Source organism: Procambarus clarkii, chromosome 41, assembly GCF_040958095.1.
Source record: "Procambarus clarkii isolate CNS0578487 chromosome 41, FALCON_Pclarkii_2.0, whole genome shotgun sequence".
Taxonomy (NCBI): domain Eukaryota; kingdom Metazoa; phylum Arthropoda; class Malacostraca; order Decapoda; family Cambaridae; genus Procambarus; species Procambarus clarkii.
The window spans coordinates 25,996,274-26,014,132 of NC_091190.1; the positions used below are offsets into that span (position 1 = coordinate 25,996,274).

General features: G+C 44.9%; 2 protein-coding genes across 2 annotated transcripts in view; one reads left to right on the forward strand and one right to left on the reverse strand.

Annotated features, from left to right (window-relative positions):
• Window positions 1–3,823: 3,823 nt before the first annotated feature.
• rg (A kinase anchor protein rugose) overlaps window positions 3,824–17,859 on the forward strand; it is a 246,574-nt gene continuing 232,538 nt past the window's right edge. The window contains exons 1-3 of the mRNA XM_069339474.1: window positions 3,824–3,948; window positions 9,903–10,022; window positions 11,183–11,329. Of these exons, the coding sequence (XP_069195575.1) occupies window positions 9,909–10,022; window positions 11,183–11,329 (261 nt within the window). The 5' untranslated portion in view covers window positions 3,824–3,948; window positions 9,903–9,908. The remainder of the gene's footprint in view (window positions 3,949–9,902; window positions 10,023–11,182; window positions 11,330–17,859) is intronic.
• On the reverse strand, window positions 5,613–8,636 carry LOC123761168 (elastin-like). The gene is made up of 3 exons (XM_045747112.1): window positions 8,435–8,636; window positions 8,047–8,294; window positions 5,613–7,214 (listed from the first exon to the last, which is right to left on the reverse strand). The coding sequence occupies exons 1-3, from the start codon at window positions 8,634–8,636 to the stop codon at window positions 5,613–5,615; spliced, it is 2,052 nt and encodes a 683-aa protein (XP_045603068.1).

Here is a 17,859-nt window from a genome sequence, read left to right on the forward strand (position 1 = left end):
CCCCTCTAACTCTTGTGTCTCCCAGTGACGTGAGGTTTAATTCCCGTAGTCTCTCCTCGTAGCTCAAACCCCTCAGTTCGGGTACTAGTCTGGTGGCAAACCTCTGAATCTTTTCCGGTTTAAGTTTTTCCAGCCCGCTAAGTGATGGTATTCAAGTTAAGGACACTAGCCTGTAGCTCAGTGCCTCTTGTCTGTCACCCTTTTTGTATATTGGGACCACATTAGTCGTCTTCCATATTTCTGGTAGGTCTTCCGTCTGCAGTAACTATACACTATGGAGAGTGGCAAGCAAAATGCTCCTGCACACTCTTTCAATACCCATGGTGAGATCCCGTCTGGACAAACAGCTTTTCTCACATCCAGATCCAACAGATGCCTCTTGACCTCATCTCTTGTAATTTCGAACTCTTCCAAGGCCGCCTGGTTTACTGCAACCTTTCCTAGCGCAGTGACCTCTCCTTGTTCTATTGTGAAGACCTCCTGGAACCTCTTGTTGAGTTCTTCACACACCTCTTTGTCATTCTGTGTGTACCTGTCCTCACCCGTTCTAAGTTTCATCACCTGTTCCTTCATTGTTGTTTTCCTCCTGATGAGTGTGTGTGACTACGGAGTACCTTTGGTTCGGTCTTGGCTTTATTAGCTATATCATTTCCATACTTTTTCTCAGCTTCTCTTCTCACACTAACATACTCGTTCCTGGTTCTCTGGCATCTCTCTCGGCTTTCTGGTGTTCTGTTATTTCGGAAGTTCCTCCACGCCCTTTTGTTCACTTTCTTTGCTTTCATACATGCCCTGCCAGGTGTGGCAGGGGCTTCTTGGTTCCCTCTCTCCTGGCTTACTGTATGAAAATATTTTGCATCATCAGCCCGGAGGATTTAAAAATGTTTCATCTTTTGTAATATTCATAATGTTAATTTTCAATCATAAACCTCTTCTCGACATTTCCAGTTGCTCTCGCGCTGAAAGACCCAACGCTAGGCTTCACGCCAGCACTATCATTACCCACCATAAACTGACGCCACTTATTGTCTTTCCACAGCACTATACATGTTTTCGCATTCTTGATTGAAGTTGTTGTACCATGTTTCATGGGTGGTTTACTTATCCTCGTTAGATAGATTCAGTTTGGAAATTTCAGAATTTGATCATAACAAGATAGGCTGCGTAGAATTTATAACAGTAATGCGTATTAATGTATTTTTTTATCCATTCAATAATGGAATAGAACAGCGTCTTTGTGTTTTATTATTATTTGGGCAAATTTAACCATAAGAAATTTGAAATTTGTGATGGAATGTCAAACTTTTGTTTGTAGGGAAGTGTCTGCCAGCATAAGAGGTTTAGAAACTTGAAACATTAACTGGTGGTGTAACAGCAAGTCTTATCTAAGGTTTGCGAGTAACGTGCGTGTATATGTGTGTATAAGAACATAAGAACAAAGGTAACTGCAGAAGGCCTGTTGCCCCATATGAGGCAGCTCCTATTTATAACCACCCAATCCCACTCATATACATGTCCATCCCACGTTTGAAACAATCGAGGGACCCCACCTCCACCACGTTAAGCGGTAATTGGTTCCACAAATCAACAACCCTGATAAATTCCTTACGCCTTGTAGGGGTAAGGAATTAGTCGTATCTCTGTGTGTTTTTGTGTGTGATTGCATGTTGTATTTTATTCTCAAGCAATACGTTTGCGGACACTTCTTGTCCTACACTTACAAAAACCTGAAACGGAGACATGTAACAAAAGCAGTAGTAAATATAGTAAAAATACTTGTACATTACCATCAGCTGTGAACCAGGAAGACCTTCTCCAGGCATAAAATAACCGTTTGCTACGCTTCCTGCTACAGTAGAGCCGAGAGACGCATGGTGCGGCAACACTTATTGAAACGTCTAATTTAGTTGCGTAACAGGGTCCAGTCGTCCTGAATTACGCGCACTCACCTGTAAGCATTGGTTGTTGTTGTGAGGGAAGTTTACTACATGCTTAACATATAAGACAGGTGGTAGATAGTACACAATGTGTTAAAATTACAACTTACGCAATTAGCCTCTGGCACGAGATGAGACTGACAAATGGGCTGTTTTCTCTCTTGATGCATCGGTTCACCTAGCATTCAGTAGGCACCTAGGAGCTAGCTGTTACAGGCTACATCCTGGGGGATATGTGAGACAGAGAGAGAGCAATATATGTAGCAGATATGATAAGAGAAAAGTCGGTTATTAGACAACCGGCGGTTAAAAGGGCGGAGACAAAAAGCTAATAGCTCGATTGTGCAGGTACAAATAGTAAATACACACATGCACACAATTCGCTTCTGGTGTGGGAATTGTTGCACCTGTTATCCCGTAACGAATTTGACAAGATTGAGTTGAGTGAAAGCTGTGTGTGTGCGTGCGTGCGTGTGTGTGTGTGTGTGTGTGTGTGTGTGTGTGTGTGTGTGTGTGTGTGTGTGTGTGTGTGTGTGTGTGTGTGCGCGCGCGCGCAATTGCTGCCTGTTCGTTTACGGCCAGATTATCACCTAAATATAACTGTACACCTTGTGACGTGTGTATGTGCTGGGTGCCCTGATAGTATGAGACGGTGTATGTATTGTGTGCGTGTATTTGGTGTATATTTACACGGATTTTATATTTGGTTAGTGTGAGATGTGGCATATATATATACCCTTAGGTTGGTTGGTTTGAGACGTTTTGTACCTCAGGCTTGGTTAATGTGTTTAGTGGTATGTATACCCCAGGTTTTGTTAGTGTGTGAGATGTGATATATATACCCTACGCTTGGTTGGTGTAAGATGGGTACATACACCTTAGTGTGAGAAGTTTTGTCTATTACATTCTTTAAGAGTGAGAAGTGTGTAGTGTTCTTGGATTGTGTGACAAAATTTATCACCCTTTATACAAAATGAAGTTTTTAATGTTACAATTTGCGAAAAGAAGTTGTAACAATGTACGATATAAATTGTCAGCCACACTTCCGGGGAAATAAACTTACCATTTCCCTGGGGTGTATGATAGAGTGTCGGCCTCACAAGCCTAGGGTCCAGGGTTCGAGACCCATACAGCCCAGGTGAATGGTATGTACGATATGTTATGTTATTGTGGTTGATGGATTAAAGAGCACTAGGGAAAAATTATTGCTTTTAGTATGTAATGATGGATGCAGTTGTTACTTACTGATTATATTATTGTCGAAAATTGTTGGAGCCATTGTGGTTGTTGTTGACTGAATAATGTGTGTGTGTGTGTGTGTGTGTGTGTGTGTGTGTGTGTGTGTGTGTGTGTGTGTGTGTGTGTGTGTGTGTGTGTGTGTGTACTATTTGTATTTACTATATACTATTTATGTCTGCAGAATCGAGCTATTAGCTCTTGGACCCCGCCTTTCTAACCAATCTATTTTTCCTCTTATATCTACTACATATATTTCTCTTAACACACACACACACACACACACACGTCTCCAGAAAGCAGCCCGTAGGAGCTGTCTTAAATCCCTAGGTAGCTATTTACTGCTAAGTGAACAGGGGGATCAGGGTAAAAGAAATTCTGCCTATTTGTTTCCACCTCCTCCGGGAATCGAAGTCGGGCCATTAGGACTACAACCCTCAAGCGCTGTCCACTCAGCAACGAGGTCCCGTGTGTACTCACCTATTTGTCCTTGCGGGGGTTGAGTTTTGGCTCTTTGGTCCCGCCTCTAAACTGTAAGACACACACACAACTGTGTGTATCACACACACTCAAGAATTGTGTTAAATTAATTGTATTATAATATTTGTAAATACCCAGGCACTAAACCCATTGTGTTATCTTCCACAGCTTCAAGACAAGTAAGGGTGTCGGGTACTCTGCGCACTTCGTTGGTAACTGCCTGGTACTCACCTCTCTCAAGATCAAAGGCAAAGGCTACCAACACTGCATCAAGTATGAGTTCCAACCCAGGAAGGTGAGTATACTCTTGAGTTAACTCTAAGTAAATATCGTCAGAATAGATATGTAATGGGATTGGTCACATTATTGGTTCAGCTTCTTCACTGGTCAGTACACATCATGATTTTCACTTTTTTTATTTCCAGACGATGTCTTGAGATCGACTATTCAGATTGACATATCTCAAGACATGTATTTCAGGTCAATTTGTTCATGTTTATATTGAAATTAGACATGGTAACGATTAGTGTCAATTCGGGAACGAGCTTTATCCTCCGTAGCGGTGACTTGGTAGAGCAGTGTTGCCCAACCATTCTGGCCTCTCGGCACTATTATCTAATACTCCAAAGACCTGTGACCTGTAATCCCTGCCACGCTTCCATAATTGAGACAAATTGTCTGTTCATAATAATGACCATTTGTTAATCCTTGATGATTCAGACATACTGTGCTAGTACTCTGAACTTGAGTGTTGGCGACGTACCAGAAAATATATAAATAATAAATAAAATGTTTATTCAGGTAAGGTACATACATACAAGAGGTTTTACAAAAATTGATAGATTTATAGATAGAGCCTAGTACATACCATGCCTAAAGCCACTATTACGCAAAGCGTTTTGGGCAGAACATCGCCACCCAGCCGTTATGCATCACTGGAGATAGAGGGAAAGCCCCGTTGACAATTAGCTATCTAAGCGCCTTTTTCATTGCATGTTCAGTTACTAAACCTGGGTTTGACTTCGAGAAGTTTGCAGAGGGAGAAGGTATATATAAATCATAAGGGGGGAGGTTAAATTTAGGACCTTCCAGGTCTATATACATTGGTACACAATGATTTCACAAGAAGGTTAAATTATCAGAAACTATTGAGGACAATGGAATCGAACCTGCGTCTCTGGACTACCCAGACACGCTCGCTGCCGACTAGACCATGATGAGATGCTGTATGATGGGATTGAACCCTCGTCTCTGGACTCCTCACGATCATCATGATCCAGTCAGTAGTGCGTGTTCCTGACGAGTCCAGGCTGCGAGTTCAATCCCATCATAGAACTTCAATGTTTCCTCGTATGCATAGGTATAGTCTATATAATATAACCTACACAACTTTTGAATATATGTATTGATCTGAAGGAAGGTAGAATGAGTAATATTCGAGGAACAGAGATAAGTAATTACACTCAAGCCCCTCGTTGTTATTATGTTTACGAAAGAAGTAAGGATTGATAAGTCTATATTGCCTGTGTCTTGATTAGGAAATCACTTAGACTTGGCAAATAATATTTAGAGAATATATTTGCACGAAAGAACATTTGAATCTTTTTAATGTGAGTTCTTGAATACTTACTGATAATCAACAGCGCTTCTTGGTACACACGAGTGATTGTAATTGGAAACCACGCTAGCAAGGTTAGCAAAAAGTTTAATAATTAGATTTATATTGATGGAAATTGGGTTGTTGATGGGTGAAGCAAGTTACCGGGTAACATAACAGTTGTGGGATTGTTTGATTGTTTTAAGGGACGGTTAGGCATATATATATATATATATATATATATATATATATATATATATATATATATATATAATATAGGTGTAGGTGAGGGAAGGCCGGACACAGCTGCACCGTCAGGTGGTACAGCAGCCTGTGATGGGTGGCCGGACACAGCTGCACCGTCAGGGGGGTACAGCAGCCTGTGAGGGGAGGCCGGACACAGCTGCACCGTCAGGTGGTACAGCAGCCTGTGATGGGTGGCCAGACACAGCTGCACCGTCAGGGGGTATAGCAGCCTGTGAGGGGAGGCCAGACACAGCTGCACCGTCAGGGGGTACAGCAGCCTGTGATGGGTGGCCAGACACAGCTGCACCGTCAGGTGGTACAGCAGCCTGTGATGGGTGGCCAGACACAGCTGCACCGTCAGGGGGTATAGCAGCCTGTGAGGGGAGGCCAGACACAGCTGCACCGTCAGGAGGTACAGCAGCCTGTGAGGGGAGGCCAGACACAGCTGCACCGTCAGGGGGTATAGCAGCCTGTGAGGGGAGGCCAGACACAGCTGCACCGTCAGGAGGTACAGCAGCCTGTGATGGGTGGCCAGACACAGCTGCACCGTCAGGAGGTACAGCAGCCTGTGAGGGGAGGCCAGACACAGCTGCACCGTCAGGAGGTACAGCAGCCTGTGAGGGGAGGCCAGACACAGCTGCACCGTCAGGAGGTACAGCAGCCTGTGAGGGGAGGCCAGACACAGCTGCACCGTCAGGGGGTATAGCAGCCTGTGAGGGGAGGCCAGACACAGCTGCACCGTCAGGGGGTACAGCAGCCTGTGAGGGGTAGCCAGACACAGCTGCACCGTCAGGAGGTACAGCAGCCTGTGAGGGGAGGCCAGACACAGCTGCACCGTCAGGAGGTACAGCAGCCTGTGAGGGGAGGCCGGACACAGCTGCACCGTCAGGAGGTACAGCAGCCTGTGAGGGGAGGCCGGACACAGCTGCACCGTCAGGTGGTACAGCAGCCTGTGATGGGTGGCCAGACACAGCTGCACCGTCAGGGGGTATAGCAGCCTGTGATGGGTGGCCAGACACAGCTGCACCGTCAGGAGGTACAGCAGCCTGTGAGGGGAGGCCAGACACAGCTGCACCGTCAGGTGGTACAGCAGCCTGTGAGGGGAGGCCAGACACAGCTGCACCGTCAGGGGGTATAGCAGCCTGTGAGGGGAGGCCAGACACAGCTGCACCGTCAGGGGGTACAGCAGCCTGTGAGGGGAGGCCGGACACAGCTGCACCGTCAGGAGGTACAGCAGCCTGTGAGGGGAGGCCAGACACAGCTGCACCGTCAGGAGGTACAGCAGCCTGTGAGGGGAGGCCAGACACAGCTGCACCGTCAGGACGTACAGCAGCCTGTGAGGGGAGGCCAGACACAGCTGCACCGTCAGGGGGTACAGCAGCCTGTGAGGGGAGGCCAGACACAGCTGCACCGTCAGGAGGTACAGCAGCCTGTGAGGGGAGGCCAGACACAGCTGCACCGTCAGGACGTACAGCAGCCTGTGAGGGGAGGCCAGACACAGCTGCACCGTCAGGGGGTACAGCAGCCTGTGAGGGGAGGCCGGACACAGCTGCACCGTCGAGGGGTACAGCAGCCTGTGAGGGGTAGCCAGACACAGCTGCACCGTCAGGGGGTACAGCAGCCTGTGATGGGTGGCCAGACACAGCTGCACCGTCAGGGGGTATAGCAGCCTGTGAGGGGAGGCCAGACACAGCTGCACCGTCAGGAGGTACAGCAGCCTGTGAGGGGAGGCCGGACACAGCTGCACCGTCAGGGGTATAGCAGCCTGTGATGGGTGGCCAGACACAGCTGCACCGTCAGGGGGTATAGCAGCCTGTGAGGGGAGGCCGGACACAGCTGCACCGTCAGGGGGTACAGCAGCCTGTGAGGGGAGGCCGGACACAGCTGCACCGTCAGGGGGTACAGCAGCCTGTGAGGGGAGGCCAAACACAGCTGCACCGTCAGGAGGTACAGCAGCCTGTGAGGGGAGGCCAGACACAGCTGCACCGTCGAGGGGTACAGCAGCCTGTGAGGGGTAGCCAGACACAGCTGCACCGTCAGAGGGTACAGCAGCCTGTGAGGAAGTGGCCAGACACAGCTGCACCGTCGGGGGGTACAGCAGCCTGTGAGGGAGAGGCCAGACACAGCTGCACCGTCAGGGGGTACCGCTGTATCCGTATCATCACATACCCATACCACCTGCACGGTTACACCTGTGGTACCGTTGCAACAGGTGTTATTGTCTCTACCACATGATGTTAGTCTCACCACCTCCACGCTTCTCATAGCTTATGTGTTGCTGCTGACCAACCTTCACCGCCGGGGCTATTTTTTGGGTGTGATTGCCCGCTCCCCCCCCCCACCCCCCCCCCCCCCACTACACATACACACAGCAGAAGGATTTTCGATGTAAATGAGGGAAAAAACCTACACAGCCTCGGCTATTTTCCCAATAGTCACAATGTTTTCCACGCCGGGACCCATGGAGACGCCGTCGCCACCGGTGTTGTCACAGTGGGACCTGCTCACTTGCAGTTATTTTCAGTACTACTTTCTACTAATTCGTCTCACCCCCTGGTAGTTGACGACGGCGCTGGTCTTGTGCTGTATTGTGTAATTTTCATGGAATACGCTCACCATTTTTTTTTCAGCTGCTGTAGATAACACGTTATTTACAAGTGTGCCTTTGGTGGCGTCAGGAATCGTGCAGAAAAAATCTTGGGTTATTTTCAACAGGAGACAGCTACTGTAATTGTTTTGTCGCGAGTATATCAAGTGAATGTGGGTTTTAGAATCAAGCTTCAGCTTGTAGGCTCCATCTATCAAACCATTAGTAATTTAATTTCCTACTGTCTCTTATATAATTCCAAAATTGTTAATTGTGTATTTAGTGGCTTCGAAACCTTCATCTAATTTAACATTTCTAAACAAATCTTATGCTAAAGAAGTTCTGACATGCCTGATTCTTTCTTGCCGTCACTTGTGTCCATCCAGGTTCCCCTCGTGTTCTGCTTAAAATTTGGTATGTCGCGATCATGCCTCCCCATTTTTTTTCGTCTCGCCGGTGTGACGAGATCTCTTTTCCTAAATCTTTTCTCATAGTTCAGTTTCCTCAGCATTTCATGGACCTTGAAGGACCTTGTTGCAAATCCTTTGGTCATTCTCTAGTTTTGGTTTTTCTGGTAGGGGGGGAGGGGAGGCGGATATCCAATACGGGTGACGTAATACATTAAGTTGATATATTTGCTTGAATTACACGTATATATATATATATATATAATATATATATATATATATATATATATATATATACATATGAATATATATATATGACAATGTCAGACCACGGAGGAAAATGAAACAGGAATTTCCTTAAGTACTTTCGTATATTAAATACATCTTCAGAAGGAATCAAGATTCCTTCTAAAGATGTATTTAATATACGAAAGTACTTAAGGAAATTCCTGTTTCATTTTCCTCCGTGGTCTGACATTGTCATATATATATATTCATATATATATATGTCGTACCTAGTAGCCAGAACTCACTTCTGAGCCTACTATGCAAGGCCCGAGTTGCCTAATAAGCCAAGTTTTCATGAATTAATTGCTTTTCGACTACCTAACCAACCTAACCTAACCTAACCTAACTTTTTCGGCTACCTAACCTAACCTAACCTATAAAGATAGGTTAGGTTAGGTTAGGTAGGGTTGGTTAGGTTCGGTCATATATCTATGTTAATTTTAACTCCAATAAAAAAAAATTGACCTCTTACATAATGAAATGGGTTGCTTTATCATTTCATAAGAAAAAAATTAGAGAAAATATATTAATTCATGAAAACTTGGCTTATTAGGCAAATCGGGCCTTGCATTGTAGGCTGAAAAGTGAGTTCTGGCTACTAGGTACGACATATATATATATATATATATATATATATATATATATATATATATATATATATATATATATATATATATGAGAGAGAGTGAGTCCCGGATAAAGGGAAACAATCAGGGATCTCACATTGTTACCCGTAATTTCTCTCATAAATCAACAACTCTGTTTCCAAGGCACTATTTACCCAGGTCTTTAATTGTGTAGGAGAGGAGCCCGGGAATACCTCCCAGGACAACTCTCATGTAATAACATTACACCCAATAGTTGTCATAAATCTTCATTTTAAAGGGTAAAAATTAATTGTAATTTTAACAAATAATTATAATATGATAATTGTAGTTTAGTGGTTTAAGAGATTGAGTATAATATCGTAGTTTTAAGAGACTAGAATTTAGAGTTTGGTTTAGGTTAGTTTTAAAAAGATAATATCGAATTTTTTTTGGAGGTTAATTACATGTTGTAAATTCCATTACATTAATCAGTAGATGTAAAGTATTAAGTAGTAATGAAGAACATTGTGGTTGCAGTGGTACATGGTGGCCGTGGTGTACATCTACAACAGGTGGAGCAAGAGCGAGATTAAGGTCTTCGTCAACGGCCAGCTGGCCTCAGCAACTGACATGACCTGGCTCGTCTCCACCAATGACGTGAGTATTGTGTGTGTGGTGACATGACTGCTGTGTTGAACCTTGTGAGCCAGTCTCAGCAGCCTTAGGAGCTTGTGGATAAAGTGTGCTGAAGTCATAAGTAACTTTATACAAATTGTCCAGAAAAATACGTCAATAAACATAGAACCAATTAACTCAACCCATTATCTTAATTAAACCCAGCTTAGACCAACTCATCTTAGCCTAGCCAACGTACATGACCTAAACAAAACATCTCTAAACCAATCAGGTTTAAACTAATGTTCATGTGCCACTTCTTAATCAGACATTTCCCTGTGTTAACTATTGTATACCAAATACAACACTCAATAAACCAACAAACATGTACCTATTTCAGCATGACCGTTCCTAATTCGATCTATCATGTAATTTTCTAAAAAATTCGTTATGTTCTTATTTTGAACGAGTCCTTCCCCCTCCTTACCTATATTCAATTATTCACTTTCTGAAAACCTTATTCCTGATTAACTTTATGAAAACCTAAATTAACTTTATAAAAAAAAGTATACAAAAAACATAGATTAACTATATGAAACCTTATTTCTGACCTATTTTTAGTTTCTTGATCTCCATTTAGGTTCCAGACCTACTTTTAAATTCTTGATTAACTTTTAGGTTTTTACCTAATTTTAGCTTATTGATCAGCATTTATCCCTCTGATGTATTTTATAGCCCTTGGTTCTATGTTTAGCTTCCTGAGCTACAGTTAGCTTTTCTGATCTCTAAGCCTGCTGACCTACTTTTAGCATACTGACCTACTAGTGTATTAGCCTACAAACCTGCTGTTAGCTTCCTCGTCTGTCTTTAGCTATTGCAAATGCAACTGGAATCCTTTCCATAGCTGCAAGATCTTTCAAAGTGTATCAAAGAAAAGCACCAAGCAGGAAAGACTGTAGCAACCTGTGGTCGTCCTCTTAATCCTTACACGTCCTCTTAATCCTTACTCCAGTAGCCAGATTTACTGAAATCTTACTGGATAATCCAGTAGGATTTAATTTCAAATGTTTCATGTCCATTTGTATTTGGATGTAGGCCTTTTTAATAGCTTAGCATTTTAAGGGGTTAAACAAAGAGAGAGAGAGAGAGAGAGAGCGCAACAGAGAGAGTAATGTCTATTACTTCCATGTTCTCCCTGACAGACGTGGGACAAGTGCTACATTGGGGCGACGCCGGAGCTGGACGAAGAGCGGGTGTTCTGCGGCCAGATGAGCGCCGTCTACCTCTTCTCTGAAGCCCTGACCGCCCACCAGGTCTGCGCCATGCACCGCCTCGGCCCAGGCTACAAGGTAAGGGAACCCCCCCTCCTAATGGTTCTTGGATGCAGACAACATGCTGTGAATGTGTAACTCTCGACAGTAGAGAGCTTTTCTTTGGAACCGAGAACGTCTCCTTGGAACTGAGGGATTATCTTGGAAATTGAGGGCCCCTTATCTGGAAATGAGCGCTCATTTATGTAATTGAGGGCCGATATATGGAATTTAGAGCCGATATCTAGAATTGAGGGCCGATATTTTGAATTGACAGCCGATATCTGGAATTAATGTCTGATCTCTGGAATTAAACAACGATATATGTAATTGAGAGCCTATATCTGAAACTAAAGGCCGATCTCGAGAATTGAAAGTTATCCTCGTAAACTATGGATACTATGACGAATGAAGATCGATCCTGGTGTTTATAAAGTGGATAATTTGTTGAGGGAGTATGATTTATGACTATACTATGGTTGAATGTTTACAGGTTAGGTTGCTGGACCAAGATTCACCAAGCAGTTCCGCAACCCAATACGAAACCATCGTATCTCAATCATGGCGGCATTGTTTACATTTATTAAACAGTCTATGAGCTCGGAAGCACTCCGACGCTCCCAAGTTATTATTTATACAAATAATAACCTTGAGTTGGGAAGCATAGAAGCTCGTAAACTGCTAAATATAAGTAAACTAATCATTATTGAGAGATGTACAGGTTTCATAAGTGGTTACGTCAAATAATAGACGGTTACACTAGGCATGAGGAACTTTAAGGGTAAGGAGTCAAAATCTCTTGCCTCATAAGAACATAAGAACAAAGGCAACTGCAGAAGGCCTATTGGCCCAAACGAGGCAGCTCCTACTATAACCACCCAATCCCACTCATACACATGTCCAACCCTCGCTTGAAACAATCGAGGGATCCCTCCACCACGTTACGCGGTAATTGGTCCCACAAATCAGTGTAGACCAGAAAGTGTAGACTATAGAGCAGAAAAGAGCTGGGATCCTGCGTCTTCTATTCAACCCGTCCTCCATGTTTGCATAGTACTTTTTGTAGCTGTGTGGACCAACGTGTATATATTGACGTAGTGGACAACGTGCATATATTGACGTAGTGGACCAACGTGCATATATTGACGTAGTGGACCAACGTGTATATATTGACGTAGTGGACCAACGTGCATATATTGACGTAGTGGACAACGTGCATATATTGTCGTAGTGGACCAACGTGCATATATTGACGTAGTGGACAACGTGCATATATTGTCGTAGTGGACCAACGTGCATATATTGACGTAGTGGACCAACGTGCATATATTGTCGTAGTGAACAATTATATAGTAGAATTTGGTACTATTAACTTTATAAGAGTCCGGAAAATCAAGCTAAAAGGTTAACATAAATATTCCTAGGCCTAGTATAGCACATATATGTACTATATTAGGCCTCAGATAGCGTGTGTTAGGCCTAGGAGAGTTTAGATTGTTTTAGCAACATAATTACACAATCTTTTCCGGTTTGTCCCAATGCAATAGTATCAAATTCTACTTTCTAAATTCAAATTCAAAATTCTACTTTCTAAATTCAAATTCAAAATTCTACTTTCTAAATTCAAATTCAAAATTCTACTTTCTAAATTCAAATTCAAAATTCTACTTTCTAAATTCAAATTCAAAATTCTACTTTCTAAATTCAAATTCAAAATTCTACTTTCTAAATTCAAATTCAAAATTCTACTTTCTAAATTCAAATTCAAAATTCTACTTTTTAAATTCAAATTCAAAATTCTACTTTCTAAATTCAAATTCAAAATTCTACTGTCTAAATTCAAATTCAAAATTCTACTCTCTAAATTCAAATTCAAAATTCTACTTTCTAAATTCAAATTCAAAATTCTACTTTCTAAATTCAAATTCAAAATTCTACTTTCTAAATTCAAATTCAAAATTCTACTTTCTAAATTCAAATTCTAAATTCTTTGAAAAATCACATTCTAAATTCCATCGTACATATATAATTCCGGGATCTAAGTCTGAGAATAAGTCTGGGGTCATCCCGGCCGTAAGTTCGAACCCTCATCACGGCCCTTATGGATTTGTTCCTTTTACATAATTATATCTATGCTGCAAATGGCCATGTAAGGTTAAACATTTTGTGATCTATATACACAGGATGTGTTTGTATATGTATCCCCTCCTCCTCCCCCACCCCATTTTTTTTTTTACAAATGGCCATAAGAGGTTAATTCGTCCATTATAAAACGCCGTCGGACAGAAACCTTGACATCTTGAACTCTTGGCTGTGAAAATAGTGCCATGAGGGGGTTTTATATACGTCTCCCCTGTAGTGACGGGGACCTGACACGCTCTCTCCCGCCCGTCAAAGAGGCGTGTGTGTAAGAGCAGTGTCACTCTGTGTTGTGGACCTATTGTTTCTCAGCCCACTTTCTCTTTCATAGTCACGGACGCGCATTGAATGTCCTGGTGCGCGCCCTCCCCTGTCACAACGTCCTGGTGCCCCCCCTGTCACAGCGTCCTGGTGCCCCCCCTGTCACAGCGTCCTGGTGCCCCCCTGTCACAGCGTCCTGGTGCTCACCCCTGTCACAGCGTCCTGGTGCCCCCCCCCCTGTCACAGCGTCCTGGTGCCCCCCTGTCACAGCGTCCTGGTGCCCCCCCTGCCACAGCGTCCTGGTGCTCCCCTGTCACAGCGTCCTGGTGCCCCCCTGTCACAGCGTCCTGGTGCCCCCCTGTCACAGCGTCCTGGTCCCCCCCTGTCACAGCGTCCTGGTGCCCCCCTGTCACAGCGTCCTGGTACCCCCCTGTCACAGCGTCCTTTTGCCCCCTGTCACAGCGTCCTGGTGCCCCCCTGTCACAGCGTCCTGGTGCCCCCCTGTCACAGCATCCTGGTGCCCCCCTGTCACAGCGTCCTGGTGCCCCCCTGTCACAGCGTCCTGGTGCCCCCCTGTCACAGCGTCCTGGTGCCCCCTGTCACAGCGTCCTGGTGCCCCCCTGTCACAGCGTCCTGGTGCCCCCCTGTCACAGCGTCCTGGTGCCCCCCTGTCACAGCGTCCTGGTGCCCCCCCCCTGTCACAGCGTCCTGGTGCCCCCCTGTCACAGCGTCCTGGTGCCCCCTGTCACAGCGTCCTGGTGCCCCCCTGTCACAGCGTCCTGGTGCCCCCCCTGTCACAGCGTCCTGGTGCTTCCCCCTGTCACAGCGTCCTGGTGCCCCCCTGTCACAGCGTCCTGGTGCCCCCCCCTGTCACAGCGTCCTGGTGCCCCCCCTGTCACAGCGTCCTGGTGCCCCCCCTGTCACAGCGTCCTGGTGCCCCCCTGCCACAGCGTCCTGGTGCCCCCCTGTCACAGCGTCCTGGTGCCCCCCTGCCACAGCGTCCTGGTGCCCCCCCCTGTCACAGCGTCCTGGTGCCCCCCTGTCACAGCGTCCTGGTGCCCCCCTGTCACAGCGTCCTGGTGCCCCCCTGCCACAGCGTCCTGGTGCCCCCCCTGTCACAGCGTCCTGATGCCCCCCTGTCACAGCGTCCTGATGCCTCCCCTGTCACAGCGTCCTGGTGCCCCCCCTGTCACAGCGTCCTGGTGCCCCCTGTCACAGCGTCCTGGTGCCCCCTGTCACAGCGTCCTGGTGCTCACCCCTGTCACAGCGTCCTGGTGCCCCCTGTCACAGCGTCCTGGTGCCCCCTGTCACAGCGTCCTGGTGCCCCCTGTCACAGCGTCCTGGTGCCCCCTGTCACAGCGTCCTGGTGCCCCCCCCTGTCACAGCGTCCTGGTGCCCCCCCTGTCACAGCGTCCTGGTGCCCCCCCTGTCACAGCGTCCTGGTGCCCCCCCTGTCACAGCGTCCTGGTACCCCCCGTGTCACAGCGTCCTGGTGCCCCCCCTGTCACAGCGTCCTGGTACCCCCTGTCACAGCGTCCTGGTACCCCCCTGTCACAGCGTCCTGGTACCCCCCTGTCACAGCGTCCATTCTCGTCTTTGCACCCCGTTTCATAGTGCCTTGTAAATTACAGGCAAATATATAAAACAATATTGCGAATGAGAGTACCGTTTTAGGAAAGAAGATATTATTAAATAAAAGCTATGAGAGAGAGAGAGAGAGAGAGAGAGAGAGAGAGAGAGAGAGAGAGAGAGAGAGAGAGAGAGAGAGAGAGAGAGAGAGAGAGAGAGAGAGAGAGAGAGAGAGATAGATAGATGGGAAGAGGGAGAACGAACATCACTAAAACTGAGATAAACAGCATTTGGAGAGAAAACAACAATGGAGAAAAGTAAAGTATACTAGAGAAAAGAAAGAAAGCAGAGAGAAAGTAACGCTTGAATGAGGAGAAAGCAACGTCAGAACAGCTGGTAGACTCGTGTAAATGACACGAGAGATTTCATCCTCGTTAGTTCATTGTCAGGATTTCTCTTTGTGTCTGTATATCTTATTAACTCCTGTATATCTTATTAACTCCTGTATATCTTATTAACTCCTGTATATCTTATTAACTCCTGTATATCTTATTAACTCCTGTATATCTTATTAACTCCTGTATATCTTATTAACTCCTGTATATCTTATTAACTCCTGTATATCTTATTAACTCCTGTATATCTTATTAACTCCTGTATATCTTATTAACTCCTCTAGAGCGGGGCCCAATTCATCAAACATTTACGCATCCACTAAGAGACCTGTGCATCTGGCAACATTCATGGGGCTTTGTTTACATCCATTAAACAGTTTACTAGTTTGGAAATTTCACAACCCAAGGTTGTGAAAATATTATTGTTGTAAATAACCTCGTAGCGCTTCGGAATTAATAAACAGGTACTCACAGATGTCAACAAAGCCGCTGTGGTTGAGGAAATAAGGCTCATCTTGTGTCTTTCTACTGAGTATTGGCATCTTTTTCAATATCTAAAAACCTGCTTGATACCTCGTTGATGGGGTTCTGGGAGTTCTTCTACTTCCCAAGCCCGGCCCGGGGTCAGGCTTGACTTGTGAGAGCTTGATCCAACAGGCTGTTGCTTGGGGCAGCCCACATTTATTAAAAAAAGTTATTAAACCTCCTAACATTTATTAACCATCCTAAATTTAACATTAACCATCCTAAATTTAACATTTATTAAACATCCTAAACATTTATTAAACATCCTAAAATTTAGGATGTTAGAACAGCCTAACATTCTGTATTAATATTTAGACACGGGCGATGCTAAATAGTCTTCCTTCCTTCCTATGGTTTTTTCAACGTCTCTGTTTAACACAAGAAAAAAGGAAAGTGCATAAGGCCTATTGGCCATGGCAGCTCCTACGTATATCCTCCCAAACTTCTTCATATATACTTCCTGTAAGTACTTCCAAAACAGGAGGATGGGCTGGTGTGTTATATGTGTAACAGATTTTAAATTCAGTTTCCTCGACTACTTAGGATTTTCAGACTGCAGGGTGAATTTTCAGATTGGTGGGTGTATTTTCAGACTACTGGGTGTATTTTCAGACTACTGGGTGTATTTTCAGACTACTGGGTGTATTTTCAGACTACTGGGTGTATTTTCAGACTACTGGGTGTATTTTCACACTACTGGGTGTATTTTCAGACTACTGGGTGTATTTTCAGACTACTGGTTGCATTTTCAGACTACTGGGTGTATTTTCAGACTACTGGTTGCATTTTCAGACTACTGGGTGTATTTTCAGGCTACTGGTTGCATTTTCAGACTACTGGGTGTATTTTCACACTACTGGGTGTATTTTCAGACTACTGGGTGTATTTTCAGACTACTGGGTGTATTTTCAGACTACTGGGTGTATTTTTAGACTACTGGGTGTATTTTTAGACTACTGGGTGCATTTTCAGACTACTGGGTGTATTTTTTCAGACTAGCCAGTGCATTTCCTGGATACCGGGGGCATTTTTTGGAGAATGCAGTGCATTTTCAGACTATCGGGTGCATTTGTAGATTACCGGGTGGTTGGTTGTCGTGCCTTTTGAGAGTGCACAAGAGAAAGAGAGAGGTATAACCTCCTCAAGGCCGGGTATCGCTAATGTCTCTTTTACGTAACTGAAAACATTTTCTTTTTGTACAACGTTGAGAACTGGTTTTACGTTCATGTTAAATGTCATGCATATCCGTTCCAGTTACCTATTAAGAAATTGGGTAATTATGTTCAGAATTAAATTCGCCTTCAATGTACAGTATATGGAACACTCTGGTGAGAAAAATATTCTATTATGTACTTACATATCAGTATTTACCCATCAGTACTAACCTAGTTGTGCTTGCGGGGGTTGAACTTTGGCTCTTTGGTACCGCCTCTCAACATTCAGTAACTGGTGTACAGATTCCTGAGCCTATTGGGCTCTATCATATCTACATTCGAAACTGTGTATGGAGTCAGCCTCCACCACATAACTTCCTAGTGCATTCCATCTAACTACTCTGACATTGAAAAAGTTTTTTCTGACGTCTCTGTGGCTCATTTGGGAACTCGGTTTCCACCTGTGTCCCCTTGTTCGTGCTCCACCCGTGCTAGTTTATCTACCCTGTCAATTCCTCCGAGAATT